At 36.9% G+C, this 21,285-nt stretch overlaps 1 protein-coding gene across 1 annotated transcript; it reads right to left on the bottom strand.

The window, feature by feature from the left end:
• Positions 1 to 5,021: 5,021 nt before the first annotated feature.
• LOC149165650 (BTB/POZ domain-containing protein At1g63850-like) lies at positions 5,022 to 21,076 on the bottom strand. The gene is made up of 2 exons (XM_089432341.1): positions 20,240 to 21,076; positions 5,022 to 5,701 (listed from the first exon to the last, which is right to left on the bottom strand). Exons 1-2 carry the CDS (start codon positions 20,917 to 20,919, stop codon positions 5,617 to 5,619), a joined length of 765 nt encoding a protein of 254 aa, XP_089288467.1. The 5' UTR covers positions 20,920 to 21,076; the 3' UTR covers positions 5,022 to 5,616.
• Positions 21,077 to 21,285: the final 209 nt, after the last annotated feature.

Genomic DNA, 21,285 nt, shown 5'->3' on the forward strand with positions numbered 1-21,285 from the left:
TTCAATGGGTAATTTCCAACACTTTTTATAATGACAATTTGAGATGACAAAAGGTTTAAATTGTTAATGATTTAGCATATATATGTGCCCCAAACGTTTTAAATTGTTGCAATTGAAACACACTTGCCTGGTATGATTCATATACACAATATTATTTGACAACCATTTGTTTCTTATATAAACTAAGATGCCACATACATAATGAAGAAGACAATCACTCAACACTCTTTTCCTTCTGCCATTATTGATGTTAATGTTCTCATGGCTCCCTGTAAATAATCCTCCTTGAACAAGGTTGAAATTTTGCATCCATATCTCATGTATCCACTCCAAGAGTCGTTAAAAAAAGCAATTCACAAGGGTGCATTAGGAATTTAAGTGTCAAATCAAGAATCAAATTTCATTTTAGGGTCTTATACCTACTCTTACTGCACAATATTTATGTTCCTTTTTAAATAGAGTGTTGGGTTCATGGACCTACATGGTTGATAAAAAATAAACCAGATTTTATTTATAATATCAATAAATCAATATCAACAAGGTTCCAAGAGAAAAACGAAATTACATGCATGTCCATTTAACCAACTGAACATGACATAGGCATCATTGCAAAGTGATTCAATACAACTAACAATGTAACATAGCTTTTGCATCCATGATGTAAGCAACTTCATTAAGAGTAATGCTACTAAAATGGATGCACAATGTGTGCTCCATCTCATGTATCCTAATATCAGTTTCTGCTTGGATTTAGAGTAGACTTGATGGAGTACTTGTGATTGTACAAACTGGATATGTTTTTGGTGTTGGCTTTGTTTGGCACTCGTAACACTCTGTTTCACCCTTCACATGCACAATGACCTGTCCAAAATACCCAACATTTCCACTTTCTACCAGAGGAACTCCTTCAGCCAATCAAAGCTTGTTCGCAAGTCTACCGGCATCTGTATTGTCCAACCCATTTAGTACGACATTAAACATCTTAAAAATATCTACACAAACTCAAGATCCTTGACATTGGCATGGTGTGCAAATATCTTCATATCAGGTCTGAATTTTAAGACATCCTCCCATGCAACACTAGCTTTTGATTGCCCATCGTGGCATTTACAAGATATAAATTCCATGTTTAAACTTCTAACTCTAATTGTACTCATGTCAATGACATGAACATATTTGAAGCCCATAAGCGTGAGGGTTTTGGAAAAGCATAGAATAAACATCACATGCTCTACCATGTAACATAAAACATTCTAAAATATTCCCTAATGAAAATGATGTGACATGTCATAAAAGACACAAAATAAAAACTAAATAGTAAACACTACAACAAAATTTAGATATTTCTTAGTGCTCATACAAGTAACATAAACATAAAAATGTACATGGCTGCTCTTCTTTGACATTGCCTCTATATGTACAAATGTTTTTTATTCCATACCTTTACCTGCATTGGTTACTTGTAGAGCTTTGGCGGTAAGAAGGGTTTGAATGAGTATGGCCACCTTTGGGTTAGCTTGGATCATGAGCACACATTGATGGATTTAGTGGTCTTTTCTTTGACAATGAAATCAGGCATTAAGAAAATTGACGTGGAAAATTAGTTGAGATGGTTCTGGTTGTTAATCTTGATGAGCACAGATTCTTTGAGCTCTTTAAATAGGTTGACCATAAAACAGAGTTTGCATTGTTGAGGGTGAAAAACAGTTCAAGTTTCATGGCAGATAAAATTTTGTGGCTTATGACACCTCTCAGATCCAATTCCATAAGAATATCTCAGGGGGCACTCTCCCAACATGATACCCAACGATAGTGCCTGCCTTGAACAAATTGTGTAAAATATCTACCTAGAATTAATAAATTCAATATTAGAAGGAATATCACTACTTTGAAGTTTGTGATAGACCTTTTGGACAAAATTTTCAAGGATTTTTCACTGTCATCTTCTCTCTACAGGCTGTTGTAGAGCCAAAACTGACAATGGCTCTTTCAGGTGAGTCCATAATGCCTTCTTTATGATAGAAAGGTTGAGGTTGGATAGTTTGACCAGGTCATAGTAAATGCAAAAGGATTGCACAATAATTCAACCATAAATTTTGCAATGACACGAAGGAACATGTCAGAATAAAAGTTGCCATGGAATATCCCCCTCCACTGCTTCATAATTTTTCTCCTAGATTCTATGATTTTTCTAATTAACTGGTTCATTGTTTATTTTTAAAATTTCAAACCATGCCATGCTTCATCTATCCTTTAGCTATCAAGCCCAAGGCTTTGTGCTTTTTTTTTTAATTTCTTAACCCTCGTAATGAGTAAAATAGGGCAAACCACTTCTTTAGATCTATCTGGTCAAGTAGGAGAAATGAAAATGTGTAGGGTTGGACACCTTCATTCTCAAGGGGGTAGCAAAGATCTCCTCCAAAAGGGGAATATATGAGGAGAAACCTATGAAGCAAAGAGTACATTTATGGACTTGTCTGTTTAATAAGTTAGATGATTTTTCATGTTATAGGGGACCTTTTATACATGAGTCTGTTAAGTCCATAAATGAATGCCATTGGAAACCTTTGAATATGTGAGAAATATCCTCCATGAAGTGGTGAAATGGCCAAAGTTAGTGAGAAAATTTTGATATGGAACATGGGTGCGCCAAGGGGACCATTAGTGCCGAGGAGTGATGGCTCATTAAAGTTAGTGAGCAGGTTTTGATATGGAACATGGGTGCTCCTAGGGGACCATTGGTGTTGAAGAGTGATGGCTCATTAACAATAAGTCATCACACTTCAACACTAATGGTATCCTTGTAGATAGGCATGCCCATGTTTCATATCAATTTTATAATTTAACCAGTGTTCAGGGATGATAAATTCAATGTAAATAGTTTAAACCTTTTTTGGCAGATTTTTCCAAACAGTTTTGCCTAAAATCTGGTCAAAATTTTAGAATAATTGCTGAAATTGCAGATATCAGTGGTTGAGATTGCACAATCTTAATACAAGAGGGATTTTTCAAAGTGTTGAATCAAATTATGCATTCAAAAATTAAATTTAAGTAATAGATAATTGTAATTTGAACAACAATTATATACCTAGATTCCAGTGATAGTTGCTAAAAAAAATTGAAAATGTAAAATATTTAAACTTGTCCAAATGGATAAATATATCTGAGATGTGACTTCATTAAAATATCATAAATAATTGGAGTATTTAGATTTAGTCGTATGAAAAAGCATCCATTCAACTAAAGAACAATGAAGTGCAACTTGAAATATGTATTAGGTTACTAAATTATGGGCCACTAAATAGAGAGGGAGACTAGCACAAGGAATTGATCAATCATGAAACTCAAAGTGCATTGCAAAAGCTAGCAAATTATCTTGTTAAATAACAACAAACCCTTAAAATACACATGATAAGTGGCATGAAACGTAGAATATATGAGGAGTAGCTTATGAATGAGATCTACAAGGCTAGGGCCCAACAGGGCATGAATTTCAAATCTGAAATATATCTTAAATGTGGGGGCTTCTGCAATTTTAATATTTTTTTCATCATTTTAACCAAAGAAAAATGTTATATTTGACACATAAATTACCTAGTGATTAACAATTTGTTTGTCAAATTCTATTGCTGGTTCAGGTGAGCCTCTTATTTGTGATCTGGGAGCTCAATTTCAAAGAAAATTGATTAGTCTCGAGGTTGTGGTCCAATGGCTAGGTTTTGTAGTTGTAATTAGTAGTTTTTCTCCACTTTCATCAGCATGATATTCACCTTTGTGGTTAATATTAATATTGCACAATAAATCTTGATGGTAATCCTCTACTATAAGAACAACACCATTTGTGATTGGAAATGGATATTTTTCTAACGTATTCTCTAAGTTTTGTTCATAATGTGCAACAACATCTTCCTCAATATCAACACTAGACTCAAAAAGAAGTGTACAACCATGCATGATCAATGGTGAATTGACACCCAATTTAGCCTTGAAATGTTTTTCTATGATATCCTTCAGTGTTTCTTGTTGAGTATTCACCTCTAGTGATACAGGTGTCCTTGAACATACATAACAAGATATGTTGGGTTCAAATGGCTCTACTAGCATCAGAAGCATCTTCCTTGATGGATTTTGTAAACAATATATCATTATATAGTTCTTTGAATCATTTTTGGGCAACTAGTTGTTTCAAGTACAATTAGACTTGCAATGATTACATTTGTTGTTGTTATTGCATGAAAAATGTTGCCTGCAATGTCTTTCACTTGAAACAAACTATGCATTTGGATGCCCAAAGGAGCTCAAATATTAGCAGCCGCAGTAACAAATTCACTTGCTAACTGGTCATCTTTGCCAAATGTCAAACTCCCCATCTCATGTTTTCTTCTTTCAAAAAAATGTGGCAACTGGCAACCATTACCACCACAAATACAAACAATTTAAACATGAGATTTGTAGCCTGCAACCTCAAAGCTACTTAACATACAACATATTCACAAGGCATCTAAACTAAATTTGAAGAGAAAACCACTTCCCAAACCATTCATCTGAGTGGATCATTATATAATATGTCACCTCATCTAATACTTTCTCAGGTGGAAAAAAGAGCCATGGATTTGGTAAACTCGTCTTAGGGACAAATCTTGATTTGGTTAAACACCTAACACAAAATATTTTTTGTTGTTTTCAAAGTCATGTGATGACATAACTAACAAGATGATTCAAAGTGGAACATCTACTAAAAATTTGTACAGGTTTTAGTCTAAACTTAACTTTAATTAAATGTGTTGCATTCTTTCCTTATAATTTTTTTTTACTGCACATCCAACACAAATAAACATATGGGCATTGCAATACAAGCACCTATGAATTGCAGTAAGTACTTCTGACTTGGATTTTAACCTCCACTCATTCATTTAAAATTCATTTTGAAATCAATGAAATTTTCCACAATGATATTTACAAGCACAATGAGTGTAAATAACCTCAAAAACATTCAACTATTATATCACAAACCATGCAAATATTATGTCATTTGTTCATATACATAGAAGGTCACACATTTGTCCATAAACTTGTCACTCATACAAAATGCCCCAATCATTGTAGGTTGGGGAAAAATAACATATCAATGCGTTCTTCTTTAGTGGAAGAAAAATGCAATGATAGCCCCAAGGAAAATGATCATAAGAACACATTCACATATTGGGGAACTATGTTGATGCTAATCAATGACTTCTCTTGCAATAGATGGTGATCTGATGTCATCTCTTACACTTCCATCTACAGTTGACATTCCTTTGGAAAGTATATCAGTGGACAACTTATGAATGTTTGCATGGTAATGTATGCTAAAATATTGAAACTGAGAAATCCACATTATCGCTTCCTTGTAAAGTGGTTTTAAATTTTTTTTTCGAACTTCATAGATGTCGTTGATTTGATTACATATGAGCTGTAAGTTTTTGAAAACTGTAATATCATTAACATCATAATTTTTCGCCTCCTTTAACCCCTCAACAAGGGCACTATAGTAGCCTTCACTATCTGTTGTTCTCTCGTGCACTTCTATATTTCTATGCAACACATGATTTCTTGCTGCATTATGAAGAACATATTTCATAGTGGCTTGACCGGGATTTCGACAACAAGACACTTCAATGAACAACTTCCACTTTTGCACCATTCTCTACACTTAGAAGACCTGGAAAATACAATAATAGTAAATTCATATTAGACAAGTAGGCATTTATCTCTCTTATACATTCAAACATTCAAATAAAAGAAAGGGATTGGTAAAGTCATTACAAAATAAACAATGAACCAAAATAGAATAAACACATAATTTATATGGCCATAATGGATCATTACTGCAGTTTCTAACTTCGTGGGCATTATTTTGCTACCCCAAACCCATCCCTAGAATAGTTGTTCCACTTGTACCAGCTAACATTGATAGTATCTACTAAAAGAATTAAGAAGAAAAAAAAATGCCCCTCTAATATGGCACTACAAACCCACCTTGGCTTTCCTCTTTCCTGGGCAAGGTGCAAAAGTTGTGGCAATGGATCAAAAACTATGCCCGTTGCTACTCTTCTATTTGCAAAAGAAAACGAGATACTGGGGTGGGACCTTCTAGATTTGTGTCTGAATGAGCCAAGGGAAAAACTATACTCAACAGTTATAAGCCAGTCATTCTACCAATGAGTTGATGCCAAAGCTTGGACAAACATGAAAAACACCTTGAATGCCACACACAAATAGATTATGTAATGAAGAGAAAAGGACTCAAGGTTGTCATTGTTTTATGAAGCTAGCAAAATAAATGTCACTTATTCACAAATCAGCTAAGCCAAAAGTATAAAAGAATTTGCATCATTGTTGTTTCCTTAATTACCTCTCATTTTCTACTAAGTGGATATGGTAGTAGGATGAGGGTCCAGGCCAAAATTTAAATATACTTGACAAACAACATAGTTTCATCATAATTTCATCTAGACTAACGGGGCTTCATTAAAACCGTGATTAATGCGAAGCTTGAAGCTATAAATAGATAACCCGTAACATCTCTCCTTTATGACATTTCCAACAATATCCTCACAGTGAGATGATGTGATGATGTGTGTTGGTCTGTTGGGGATTGGGTGTGATACTGTATTAAGTTGGAACCACACAATGCTGCAAATTATGTGTTGATGTCAAACATGTATGCTTCATCTGGAAAATGGGATGATGTTGCTAGAGTGAGGAAAATGATGAAAGACAAGGGAATAAGAAAAATTCCAGGTTGCAGCTGGACTAAAGCAAAGAATAGGGTGCATGCATTTATTGTAGGAGATAGATCTCATCCACAAGTAGAAGAGATTTATGCAATGCTGGAAACACTATCTGAGCAGATTAAGAAGGCAAGGTATGTGCTTGACTCAAACTTTGTTTTGCATGATGTGGAAAATGAATATAAAGACGATTTTCTCAGCTATCACAATGAAAAGCTAGCGATAACTTTTGGTATTATCAGCACACCCAATAGGATTCCAATTAGAATTGTCAAGAATCTTCATGTCTATGGTGACTACCACATCGCCATTAAGTTCATTTCAAGAATTATAGAATGAGAAATTGTTGTTAGGGATACCAACTGTTTCCATCATTTTAAGGATGGAGTGTGCTAAGTTTTGTTATGAAAATTATTATGCTATTATCATTTCTCTGTCATGCAAAAAGTAGGCAACATAGTTTTCATATGATGCCATGCATGAATTTTCATGGACTAGATTTTGATAAAAATGAAACAATGGTAGGAATTCTTTGATACCCACTCACATAGACTGAGAAAATTGATGTTTGTACTATGTCATGTGCTACAACACTTGGAACATAAACTGGAAATCATTTTGCCATTATATGGACCCAGGAAATGGTATGTTGTCTTTCAGAACAGAGGAATTCAAAGATGTTGAAAAGGGAAATCAAAGAAGAATTGAGACTCCTTCAAAAAGAGATTTCAAATCAATATGAATTTATCCTTAAAGAGTTTTTGCCTAAAGTCGGTAGGCACAACTTGAGAGAGACAATAAGAGAATGCCCGAGACATGTGTTGTAGCAATAAGAGGTGCCTCAAATTGCCAGGGACAAGGTCATTTTGCAAAGTAAAGCACAAGGAGAATAAGGTGATCACCATTGTGGGACCTTTTCTTTAGAGCTCAATTAGGGCAAGTGGGAGATGGTAGCATGGGATACTAAAACCATGATTTGATTAATTAGAAATTTGTGATTTTTGGATTAATGATTGCAATTCAAAATTATCAGTGTTGGATTATTGGATTAACGGGGAATTATCTATGATTAGCCTATAAAGATAACATGTAAGTGTACACAATGTCTTTGTAATATATGAAACATTTTTGCCCAAAAAATGTACTAGTTTATGTAAAATGTTCATCCAGAGTTTGCTTTAGATTCTTCTCAAGTGTTAACAAGCATATGAACATGAGAAAATGTTTTTGGTATCAAATTCCTTCATATAAACCATGAATACCTTGACTTGAGACATGATGATGTAAAATGAAGATATTTAACATCTACAATCGGGAATGCAAAGGACATGAAATTACATGATGCCTGGAGCTCAACACCAACTTTTGCAGAAGGTTGGCCTACTGGATAGTAATCTTTGTGGAACTCCATCATCTGTTTCCCAAGTGTAAGACATTTTGGTTTACAACACAATTTCTTTCCACTAGAATCGATACTACTCAGGCCCCTGTTTTATTCTAGAGAGTCATTCAAATTAATGGACCTACTTATTTCATCCATACCATTTGGGTGGAAAGTAATAGAGGGAATTACTCTATCTTTAACTAGAGGGAAAAAGAAATGAAAAAGGAAACCAACAACCACACTTTGCCTATAAGTTCATTTTGGATTGCCTTCCAAAGGAATGATAGACACTTTAAGCATTTGAATTGCTTCCAAAAGAACAATTGAAGTTATAACTTTACCAACCAAGAATTCCCCCACATTCTTAGCCCTTATCGCATGTCTCACATAGAAAGCACCAAAAGCAAGTCGAGCACTCTCTATCATCCATTTACCTTTAGATTTATTGGGTGAAATTTTAGCCAAGAAGGCAACATTTACATAGGAAACTGCGTTACCAAGGGGACGAGGGGATGCCCTAAATGTATTGAACAAAAAATTGTCGTAAGGTCCAACACTATCATCGCTCTTAAGTTCTTTAATTGGGTGACTAGATTCATTCCAGTATGGAATGCATACTGATAGTAGTAATGACCCTGAATCTAGAGGTTTGTTAAGGAATTCCTCCATGGTTAACATGTATTCTATTCTCTCGGCTGAAATAATTTTGACTGATGTACCCACTCCCAAGAGGATGGTTACAACATCTGAATCAGAGGGATCAAATCAGCCCATCTTTGGCGATGATCTATTATCAGGTGTTTTCAAGTGATCAAACTGGCCCAACCTACTCCTTTTTGGATTTCTGACAAGAAAATCAAGAAAAAGGAGAAGTGGATAGTAGAGCAAAGTCAATCTAAAATTGAATACTGTTTGGCTGGTTTGTGGTCCAATTTAAAGTAAACTGCAAAATGAATTAGTAGATCGTGGGTTCATGAATTCTTGTCGCTGGTAAGACGTGATCTACTTCCTGTGCAATTATATTGAATGAGTGGTCTTAAGGAAAGTTCGTTAAGATTTTAGTATATTGCTTGACCTACATAAGCGAGTGTAAATATCTGGTTTGAAGATGTGGAGTTCGTTGTGTCGATGCTCGGTGGTGGATAGGGTGCTCAAGCATAGTTGAGGATGATCGTCATAAATGCTCGGTGCTCGGTGAATTGGGATTTTTGTGGTTTTGTGTGTATGTGGAAGCAGGGGATGTTGAAATGCTTCGTGCTTGGTGTTGGATAGGGTGTTGGACAGGGTGCTCGACAAGTTGCTCAGCGCTGTAAGTAGGGGATGGAGGGGATGACGATTATTTCAAAATTGAAATTGAGCGTGATAAGGAGTGCTCTGAATTAATGCATGTAGGTGACAGGCGAGATGATGGACGGTAACAGAGAGGGGTTCTGGCGAGTTCAACTGACTAATCGACGGCGGAGGGTAACAAAGAGGGGTTCCGGTGAGCTCAGTTGACTGACTGACGATGTCGAATCGGTGTCGGGAAAGTGCACTTTTCAGATGGACGGAATCTCTAAAAAGTCGCACTATAGCCTACTCCCTTTAAAAAAATATAATTTAATGTAAATCTTATCATATTTATTAATATGCTAGCATCAAGAATAGTGTAGAAAGCCATGCCTAAAATGGCTTGTTTAAATCAAATTTAATTTAAGGTGTTTGTTCCCTGTATAGGGAAGCACTATATCATATGTATCATGGATTTTGAACATGAAGTTCCATAACCACATCCTAAAAATAAATATATTTAGTTTTTATTTATGATATATAGATAAATATTTGAGTGCATGTAACATGAATCAGAATCAACCTATATAAAACCGTTGCACTTTTCCTAGTTCCAAGATGAAGAGAATTCATTATATTTTAATAAAATAATAATTTTTTTTTGTAAAACTTTTTATGACTTCGGTAATTAACATAAATCAATTAAAAAAAACTAATTTGAAGATAAATCTTAACCTTTAATTTGTGACTATTACTAATATTCTATAGAAATTAAATCTCTACCATCCACTTAATAATTAATAATAATTAAATAAAAAATATTAAAAACATATGAAAATAAAAAACTAAATAATTAATATAATATTATTAAAATTTAAATATTATATAAAATATTTTATATAACGCCAATTAAATCAAAATCAAAAGAATCCATATGTTACAAATGGGAGATATAATATACTAATAATAATTCAATGCTCTTTAAATTATTTTATACATATATATGTATTTCAAAGAGATTTTCGCTGAATCTATGTTAATTTATAAGCAATTCCCCAAAGCCGCTGGCTTAGTAAAAACACGTGAAACGACCTAGCTGTTGTGTTGTTGTCGCGAACCAACGGAGGCTTAGCTGAGTATGACAGAATGTTTAGCAGAATATGCCACCTTCGATTCCATTCCCGCCGTTAAGAGCTTGGCTTGCAGCATCTATGATTATAACGAAAATAGAGAATTTAACGGAAGCTGTTATGTTATGTTATGGCATGGCCTTTGCATCCAATAACATGAAGGTGAGCCAACTTAAGGCCATTCCCATAAAGAGATTAACAGATCCTTTAGCCGTCATTTTAAGTACTTTTAGTTAAACCTATTGTTAATGTAAGATTAAGACTTAAGTGATGGCCACTTGGCCCCAATGCCAACCTCTAACCTCTGGTCTTAGAAAAGGTTAAGCTGACATGAACCTAAGCCTCTTCATTAAAAGAGATTCCACTTTGGATGTTAAGAGAGCAATTTTATTAATGTGTCCATCTCATCACTTGTGCACATCATTGGAGGTTTGGGATGCCACAATATATGCACATCATCAATCTCATCAAATGTTTTGGGATGTTACATAGACTAAGTCAGCCACATTATTGGTGTGTTGGGATGTTATATAGATTAAGTCATATTTTGCATGGGGTGTTCAATAAAATTATCAGTGATCGAGTCTAGAGGCTTATTCTACAGTCCAATTGATGTGTAAGGGTGTCCGTCTTGCATGGGGTGTCCAATAAAATTAACATTGGTTGAGCCTAGAGGCTCATTCTACAGCCCACATTATGATGTGTAAGGATGTCTGTCCGCCATCAAAATTGAAATTTTACTCATGTTGGCCAAAATAAAAAATGTAAAGATCTAAAAAAAATAACTATACAAAACATTTAAAGTAACTATACAAAACATTTAAAATAACTATACAAAATATTTAAAATTTTAAAGAAATGAAGAACTTTATTTTTCAAAAAATATGTATTATTTTTATATATTTCCATTTATTCAAAGAAGAAACTTGAAGCTATGTTTTTGCAATATGAAAAAATAATAGAATAAATTAATTTTACAACAAATAAACTTTCTTTCCAAGTACATATTTAATAAGAATTCTTTCAAAGTATAAAAACATGAAAATAATATATATATGTGTGTGTGTGTGTGGTGCCTTCACAGGATTTGGCAAATTTTTTATTAATTAATATTATTAAAAATCTAATTAAAGCTCTAGTTTAATGGAAGCTTTAAAGTTTTCTACATTCACAACTAAAAAGAAATTTGTTATGAGATTATATTATTTTTACTTAAATCTAATTATAACTTGAAACTTAAAATAGTGATTTTAAAATAATTAAGCATTTAATTTATAATTCCAAATTTTATGACAAATTATTATTTTCTCTTCTTTTTTTGTTTCCAAGAAAAAAACCGCAATTTTCATTAAGTAACTTAAGAAAATTACATGTTGTATCTTCAACATGTATGAGATGCATTCTCTGGTGAAGCAGAATAGTCATTGTTCATTACAATATTTACAGTGATCATCATAAAATAGCAAAAGAATATATAAACGGCATTTACATGATCCAAATGGAGTCCATAAAAACTGAGTAAGACAAAAATAAAAAAAACATGGAATAATTGTGAGGATTATTTCGAAAATTTCCCATCCAGCTCAATGAATATACAATGAAAAAACTGGAAGAAGTCCCCATATCTAAATTCTTGGATTACCCATTGCCCCTTGTTCAGTTGCGTGGCCTCTTTGGAAAGACGATCAACAATCTCATTCATTTCCTTGTATATGTGAAAGCATACAATAAAATCAAACTGTGATTTTAGAGTAATGATATCATCTAGTGTATCCATAAGTGTGTGCAAGTGATAGTGATAAGCCCCGTTGATCCAGTTTATGATAAGTTGTGAATCCCCAAAGATCTGAATCCTGTGAGAATTTTGTTCCATAGCAAAAAGGAGAAGATGTCTAAGACTGTTTAGCCCAGCGTAATTATTTGTGCCCCTTCCCAACCCCACTTTGATTATGAAAGAGAGGTGCTCGTTTATGTGGAGAACTGCACCCCCCCCCCTCCCCCCCCCAACAGCCCCTAGCCTATGCCGAGCCATCAAAATAAGCCCAAGGAGAGCTTTTGTCAATGCTTTCGGGAGTGATGACCTAGGTTTGCTCACAGTCGGTATCTTCAAGGATCAGGTTGTAAATGGCCGCAATGTTATTACAGGTGATGGACCAGTTGAGTTGAGCATTTTGAAATATATGGTTGTTCCTATTTAGCCAAATGCCCCAACAAACAATTAGAGGGAGGTTTCTTGCTTTTTGGGAGGGATCCTCAGACCACCAACACAGCCATGCTTCCTCAACATTTTGGCCCTCTCATTTTTTCTTCAAGTTGAGAGAGATAGTAGTGGATGACCAAACTTGAGCAGTGATGGAACAGTGCAGAAATAAATGGTCCGTGTCCTCAGGGCTTGAAAGGCAAAGGCAACATCTGGAGGGACCTTAGAAAGCCTGCTTCATAAGGTTTAACTCCATTGGAACCTTGTTCGAGAGAATGCACCACATGAACAACTTCGTTTTATGGGGGGCTTTTAGTTTCCAAAGGTGGCGCGACCACCAGCAGGTGATTCCCAAGTCTTGTGCATTCATCATTGTCTCATAACCAGCATTTGGGGAGTTCCTGCCATGAGGATCCGGGGCCCAAATGAGTTTGTCCTCTCGCGCAGATAGTCTGATGTTTTCTTCCTCCAGTGCACCAATCAACCGGTGCCAGACTCTACTCCATCTATCTGGGAGGTTCAAGGTCCTGGAGACTAGCCAATGCTACGCGCCCAAGTAGGATGCCCTACCTCGACTATTTGCGCAATCTGAGTGATGTCGACGCTTGAAATAAAAAGTCTCAAAGCCCTTGGGAGAATGTGAGCATTGTCGCTTCCAAACTAGGCATTAGTGCCTATTCTGACCTGTTCACCAGTCCCAATCCTCCACGCCAATTCGTCCTTGATTATACTTACGGATTGGGTAGTGGCCTTCCAAATGATGGAACCACCAGGTAACGATTGACAGGGTTTGCGAATCCAATCAATAATTGAAAGGGGATGGATATATTTAAAATAGACCACTTCTTTCCATAAGCTCTCTGATTTAATGATTTGCCAACCCATCTTGGCTGCCAGAGCTTTTGAAAATTTGTGGAGGTCCTTTATGCCCCAACCACCCCATTTTTTAGGCTTCCCAATCCTTTCCCAGCGAACTCGGGCAAACGTCCTACCAAAATTTTGACCCCGCCATAGGAATCTGCAACAAATTTGTTGTATCCTGTTGAGAATACCTTTGGGAATCCAGTCGAGAGCCATCTAGTAAAATGGGATGGCCTCCAGCACCGAATTTATCAAAGTAAGTCTGCCAGCTCTAGAAAGCCAACATTGTTGCCAGATATTAATGCGGCTTTCAATTTTTGCAATGAGCCAAGACCAATCAACGATGTGATACCCATGTGGTTTCAGGAGTGCAGCTCTTATCTCGCAAAAGTGAAATGTTGTAACACATACCTCTCCTCATTTTGTAGGCAAGCCACACAAATGATGGTGGATTTTCCATAATTAGGCTCCATGCCTGTTGCTTTACAAAATAGTGATAGAATGTTTTTGAAACAAGAGGAATCACTGAAAGAACCATTTAAAAATATAAGAACATCGTCAACAAACAAAAGGTGGGAGAGAGTTATCATGTCAGAAATCATGACTCCCCCTAATTCACCAACAACTCGAGCCTTTTTTATCAATCTGCTTAGACCTTCCATGATTAAAAAAAAAAGCAGGGGGAAAGAGGGCATCCTTGTCTCAGACCACGTTCAGCATGGAAAAAGCTAGAAGCAACCCCATTGATGAGAATACTGTAGGAAGCAGAAGAGATATAGCACATGATCCAGTTGATGAAGGAATGAGGGAAACCAATATGAGTGAGGATGAGGTGTAGATAAGACCAGCTAACTCGATCAAAGGCTTTGGAGAGGTCGATCTTGAGAATAATGTATTTTTTGTTCATTTTCTTGATTGAGTGAATGCCATCCTGAGTGGTACCTATGGCTTCATGGATCTGACAATAGCTGATGAAAGAAAACTGCTCCTTAGAAATCATCCTGGATAATATAGGTTTAACACGAAGAGCGATGATTTTGGAAATAATTTTGTAGATGCAGTTTAGAGGGATATAGGTCGAAAATCGTCATAAGTAACGGGCTTGTCAACTTTGGGGATGAGTTCCAAGTAGGTAGAATTGAACCCCTCATACATTCTGCCAGTAATTTTGCAATCCTCAATGGCCAAAAGGAGACCCAACCCAATGAGTTCTATAAAGGTACTATAGAATTCCATAGGCCACCCATCCGGACTTGGGCTTTGAATCTTAGGGAGGGTGGCTCCCTTGGGTGCCTTGAAAATATGAGAGAAATGATGCATACCCATATCTTCCAGTTGATTGAAAGTACTAGCCTCCCTTCTTGAGTTATCTCGTAATTCCCAGATTGTATTGATGGATTTTCTCCCTCGGGAAAATTGCTTAAAGAACTTGGAATTCTCATCCCCTGCTTTTAACCAGATTGTTCTGCTTTTTAAACGCCAAGTTCCCTCTTCCTGTCTCAGCAGTCTGATATTTTCCGTTTCCAGTTTGATTAAATGTTCCTTAGACTCAGTTGATGAATAACTGGAAAGCCTTGTGTTTTCCAATTGATTAAGGACCCCTTCAATCCTTTTCAGCTCAAACTCATCTAAACGTTGCTTGTTTCTCACCCAATTGATGGTTTTCGATTTTAAGCGGGCCAGGTTGTTTGCAATAATTTCAACCGAGGGGGCTCTGATATCCGGGCTACAGTGAGTCCAATTTTCTCTCACTAGGCTATGGAAATATGCTTCAGAGAGCCAAGTTGAATTTAAATTAAATGGTGAAGGGGGTTTGTGGTTTGCATCCCGAATCTCCAAGAAGATCAGGGAATGGTTGGACAAGCCTCCCCCCCCCGCCCCCCAATCCCACCCATTGATGAATGCAATCCAGACTGGCTAAGAGAGGATCCCTTATTAGGAAACGGTCCAGTCTTCTAGCCAAAGCATCCATCCCAATTCTACGATTCCTCCAAGTGGGTAAAAGTTTTGTTATTTCAATATTCAGAAGGTCATGTGAATCCAACAAACCTTCGAAGAAGGCTGTTAAGGGGTCAGTCTGAGCTCTATTACCCTGGGATTCTACCAGCCCTAAGGAGAAATTTAGGTCCCCATCGATGATCAGATTCCCAGCTTGCATGAAGTCAGCTTCCAATAATCTTTCCCAAAAAATTTCCATGTTGTGGCAAGGACCATATGCATTAATGAGCCTGAGGGGAGTATTGATATCTGTTGAGATGATATAAGCACCTAGATAGCCCTCCCCTCCCCATATGTTATCCAATCTTATCGTTCTTTTGTTATACCCCAGGGCACAACCTCCCGATCATCCTTTGACATCCAAGAAATGAAATGCCCAATCTGGAAGAATTTTTAGGAGCACATTATTTAGAGAGCTCCCTTCCCCCAGAGTTTCTTGCAGGAAAATTACATCCAAACGTTTTGAATGACACAACCTTTTTAGTGCCAGTTTCTTGTCCGGGCTGGCCAAACCCCTGCAATTGAAAGAGAGGCACTTCACGGGGTAACCTTTGCGGGTTTCCTTTTGCTCTAAGGACCCGATCAATGGGGTACTGAATTCCTGAGGCCACCTCAATGCCAATCCTCCTGATGGCTTTGGAAAAACGGGATTGTCTGTCCCTCGAGGGCTTCAAGGGAAAGGATGGGAGAGGGTCCTCGTCCAAGCTGAAAGAATAGGCCTGAGAGATGGGTAAGGATCACAGGTTGTAGTGGTGAGAACCACTAGAGCTAAGGTTGTCTCCGGGAGCCAAGGTAGGGATGTCCTGAGAGATGGTCGGGGAGGTGTTGAGTGGAGGGGGGGTAGGCAGTTACCACAGGACAATTTATAGAACATAGATTGTTTACCCCAGAACCCAGACCCAAAATTAATACAGAAGCAGAAGCATTACTAGTAAACATACAATCATGAGAAGACAAAGGTGAGGGAGGAAGAGTACCCGAAAACGACATCGATTCTCTGGAGCAAGATCTGGTGGTTGGAGCTGCAAATGTCCCGGAGTCCAAACGAGAAGGCGCTACCCCAGTCACGTCCCCACTCGGCTCTTAAATACCAGGAAGACCACCGGAGAGGTTATCTCCACCTCCATTGTTTGGGTGCTTATCGAAACCAGAGACCACGAAGGGTCTGGTTGTTTCCTAGAGAGCAGAGAGAAATCTTTGTACAAATGTCCTACCTCGTGGCATTGCCTACAACGAAAAGGGATGCCCTCATAGTCTAATATTTTCCACCTGGTTATCTCATCCATTTGAAGGCAATAGCTCTCCACTAGTCCTTCCCTGGTGTCTAAATGTACCAAAATTCTTTCGATTTCCATGCATCCTGTGTCTTGATAAGAACGGTCGTGGTCCAAATAAACTCCCATGTCATCACCAATGCATCAGAAGATGTCCTCTGCCCAAAATTGAGGAGGGAGGCCAGGGAGATGCACCCAAATTGGACCTACCCCCATATTTCCTTTCTTTGGATCAAATAATGGTGACCAACGCTTGAGCAGAACATGATTCATTTCAATGTGCCAGTATCGGGTCAAGACCCAGTCCACCTGCTTCGGTTGTGAAAAAGTAAGAGCAAACTAGCACCTAGACATTTTGATGACAACAGGGAGTTGCATCATCAGGTTTGCCCAAACCTATGTTGTCCATTTCTTTAGTATTACTGGGGTATAATTCCATCCACGGAATTTGCCTACCAAGACTGTGCTCTCTGTTAGCGTCGCTTGGTCCATGCTAATGCCAACCCCAAAAACTAGAAGCCGAACACGCTCCCGAATTTTAGAAAGCTTTGATCTTTTTTCTCCACCAGTACTAGTTTGAGGATTTAAAGGTTGTTGAGTTCCCTCAGCTTGAGGGTTTTCATCTGAATCCAAGGCCCTGTTATCTTCTGGCCCTAAGTCCTGCCTAGAGATGCTGTCGAAAAACCCCGATGGATGGGAGGCTACGGCTGTAACTGGGAGTGAAAAACCATCTAGAGTTGCCCCAAGAACTTTGTGGGAATGAGGAAAAGAACCCTGCGACGCCTGTGCCAAATCCTAGACCCCCGTCGTAATGACACACGTGCAACCCAAGATAGATTCAGAGTTTTGCAATTCCGAAGGAGACAAAATAGAAAAAAAAGGCGATTTGGTTCCTTCACCCAGAGAGAAAAGGCCTTCCGAGCTCACTGTAGCCAGTTGAGAAAACCCTAAACCCTGAAGGGATGCCTCCATATCTTCCATAAGCGAGGGTAGTTTGGCGACCTGCGTATCCGGTTGAGGGGATGTTTTTGGTTCCATCAACACACTCGATGTGTGTTTCTCTTCCACCCAGATGTCCGATGGGGCCAAGGTGTCGGATGAATAGTCAAGCTACTCCGTATCCATGCATGAAATCAAAGATCGTTGGATGAGCCATTCTCGTTCCAAGATAACCAGGTGAAACCCCCGACAGATGAACCCCAGCAGAAGACTTCAAACACCCGGAGACGACAGTCAAAACCCAACCCTATCCACCACATCCATCAAACTGCCTAGCCTAAATGTCATGAAATAAACCTCTAACAGAAACCCCAAGTAATAAACAAGGTTGTTCCTCTCTGTCTGTGTAAAAAACTAAGGGAAAAACCGGGAGGGAAGGATAAATTAATGATACTCGGTCAGAAACCTTGTGTTGACCGCATCTCGAGCTCAAATGCGGGAAAAATGAAAATACCGTCACTAGGAAAGGAGAAACCCCCAATGACGGTCACAGGAAGGTTATCACCGAGAGAGCCTCCTTCGCTAAGCTAAAACCTGCAAACCCTAGCCTTCCCTTCGAAAAACCTTTGGCCACCATCAAAGCTCCAAAAAAAAAAAAAATTATTATTTTCTCTTATTTCATTTATATGATCAATTATTTAAAATAATAATATAATTCTATTTATTTATCAAACTTTACTAATACAAAAATTTAAAACCCAAACAAATTAAATAAAAATTTAAAATATAATGTTTTTAAAAAAATTATGTATCAACTTACATTTTTTTATATATACCAAACCATTTATTTAAAATAAAAAATTATAATATATATATCATATTTCAGAAAGATATTATAAATCTAACATTTAAACTTAATTTTATAGATCTGAAAAACTAATGCAATTTAAAAATATAGTTAATTAAATTTTAACATTGTGCTATTAAAATGTATACATATATTAGTTAAAGAACTTTAAACTTACTCTTAGAAACCCAAGATAATATAGAAACTATCGATAAACATTACACATTGATATTCCGTTGAACATTTCATGAGTTTTTTATTTCAATTTTTTATTAAATTCAAAGGAATATATGGTTGGTAAATTTTTCTCTTATGTGATTTCTACTAAAAAACTCTTTTTAATAACATAATGTGATCTTCTTAATATAATATAAATCACAAAAATCTGAATTCAAAAATTACATTAGGTTTTTTGTTTTCTTTCATTTCTATAAAAAAAAAAACAATATTTACAAAAAAAAATATAAAAAACAGATAAAAACACAAGATTATTATTTTTCATTTTAATTCAATAAATCTTTTCAACCTCCATAAAAAAACCAATGGCCTTATCGAGTGAAAATAATAACAAACGATAAGAAACCGTGGAAGGTAATTAGGTACAAGAAAAAACCTCTGCAGGTACATTGGGGGAAGGGCAAGAAGCAGACTGGCAACATCGAAAAATGATCTGTTCATACTGAAAAAATAATTATCAGTGTAACAACAAATTTGGAAAATAACTAAGTATAAGCTGACACCCAAACAAAACTGTGGATATATGAAAATTGTTCCACTTATAGATACATAGGGAGGCTTGCACTCATTGCCCTGGTCCTCCCGCAGGTATTGCTTAGAATCCGCTGAACAGGCTCAGATCTATTAACTAGTTCATTCTGTACGAGAGCTTGTGAAGAAATTATGCCTGGAGCAGTTGCTAGGCATATATATTCTGTTTAAACTTGTACTATATAGACCAAACTTCCCTACCTAATCAACACTTAATCAACTATTAGACTACATCCTCCTAAGAGCCACTTACATGAAAAAATAGTTTTGGCGAAGTATGGAATCCTCTACTTTCTTGGCCCAGCAATTAAATGTTTCTGTGAGGGTTTTGGTCAGAGTTTCTTTCCAAATGTTTTCTGTGTGGGTTTTGCTCAGAGTTTCTTTCCAAATGTTGTAAATCCGTCTTTGCTCAACAGAAGAGAGGGTTTCAGCAACATCAATGATACTTTTTTCTAATTGATTCTTGTGATTGAGATGCGCAACAATGACAGGAACCCAATTTGTGAGAAAAGAAACCCTAAATAATGTAGAAGTAATTATTTCGCCGTTGCCCAGACAATTTAGAATCCGATCAATTAGGTCCAAAAGTGGGGTATTTAGACCAAGAATTGGCTTCTTTAGACCAGAATATGGACTAACACTACCAGAATATCCACTGTAAGAACGATTTATTGCGATAGAAAGTTCAGCATCTTCGCAAAATAATTTGAACGATATTTCAAACAATTGCCCATCACATCGCTGAATCACATTGACAATCCATAAAAGTGCAGTACAAGCAGTAAGGATAGCATACTTATCAGACTTAGCGCGTTCGATATTGGTACTAAATTCTTTCAGAAGTGCAGACCCACAAATTTTTGCAAAGGATGCATTTGCCTCAAAGAACCCTACGATATATTCCTCAATATATTCGCTGTGATCGTATGAACCACTCGAAATGGCGGACAACATTCTTTTCAGAGAATGTTCCAGCATCTGTAATCCTCCATAATCTGATTTTATTTGGCTAATCCCGAGTCTAGTAGCTAAATCCGGCAAGGTATTGATCTCCAAAGATAGCAGCAGGGCTCGAAGTTTGACTTCTTGTCTAGTACTCCATCGAACAGCATTCAAATATCTCATACATTCCTCCACGCAGTTATTATGGAGGAGTTCAGCAGCAATTGGTAGAATAGACAGGGCTTCGTCCACACTAGAAAAACGAAAACGGTTCCCTGATTGAGAAGAATACATAAGTTGAATACATTTAATATACATCTCGATGCTGTGAGAAGTTGTTAGCTCCATTTCAATAGGTGGTCTCTCCGACGACCATCGCTCACATAACAACGTTGCAAAATATTCAGAACTTTTCAGAATTTGAGAGTGGAGATACAGAGCATTTCTTCCATGCTCCCCTCCATCTGTACTAATTAAGTGTATTATCATGTCAGCGGTGCTCTGGTCTCCGAAGTGTAACAATTGTTCGTCCATTGCTACAGATTGCCAAATATTCGAATTGAAAACCACTTGAGAAAATACACTGAACCACTGTTAAGACGAGGAGGGAGAACGCCATTCTCTTTGCGTGCCCTGTAAGGATTCTTCCGTGCAACTTACTCTCTTTTCATATGACACAACATTGGGACCAACACTTTGCGCGCCCTGGAAGGATTCTTCTTTGCAACTTCCTCTCTTTTCATATGACACAACATTGGGACCAACAACAAAGACAGGGATGTGTCATAATTTGGATACATTTTTCAAAAATTTGGATCCTAGAGGCTAATTCATAATCATCAATCATCAATAATATTTCTAGAGAGCCAAAATTCAAAGTGTTATAATCATTCATATAGA

This window comes from Pinus tabuliformis, chromosome 5_1 (genome assembly GCF_031772625.1).
Source record: "Pinus tabuliformis cultivar Carrire ecotype Pingquan chromosome 5_1, CPIR1, whole genome shotgun sequence".
Taxonomy (NCBI): Eukaryota; Viridiplantae; Streptophyta; class Pinopsida; order Pinales; family Pinaceae; genus Pinus; species Pinus tabuliformis.

Excerpts from the sequence above, each read along its gene's own strand:
- LOC149165650 (XM_089432341.1), bottom strand. The coding sequence starts at position 20,919 with ATGGACGAACAATTGTTACACTTCGGAGACCAGAGCACCGCTGACATG. Across the intron at positions 5,702-20,239 it reads GAACGCGCTAAGTCTGATAA|GTCTTCTAAGTGTAGAGAAT; the intron begins GTATGCTATCCT and ends TGTATTTTCCAG.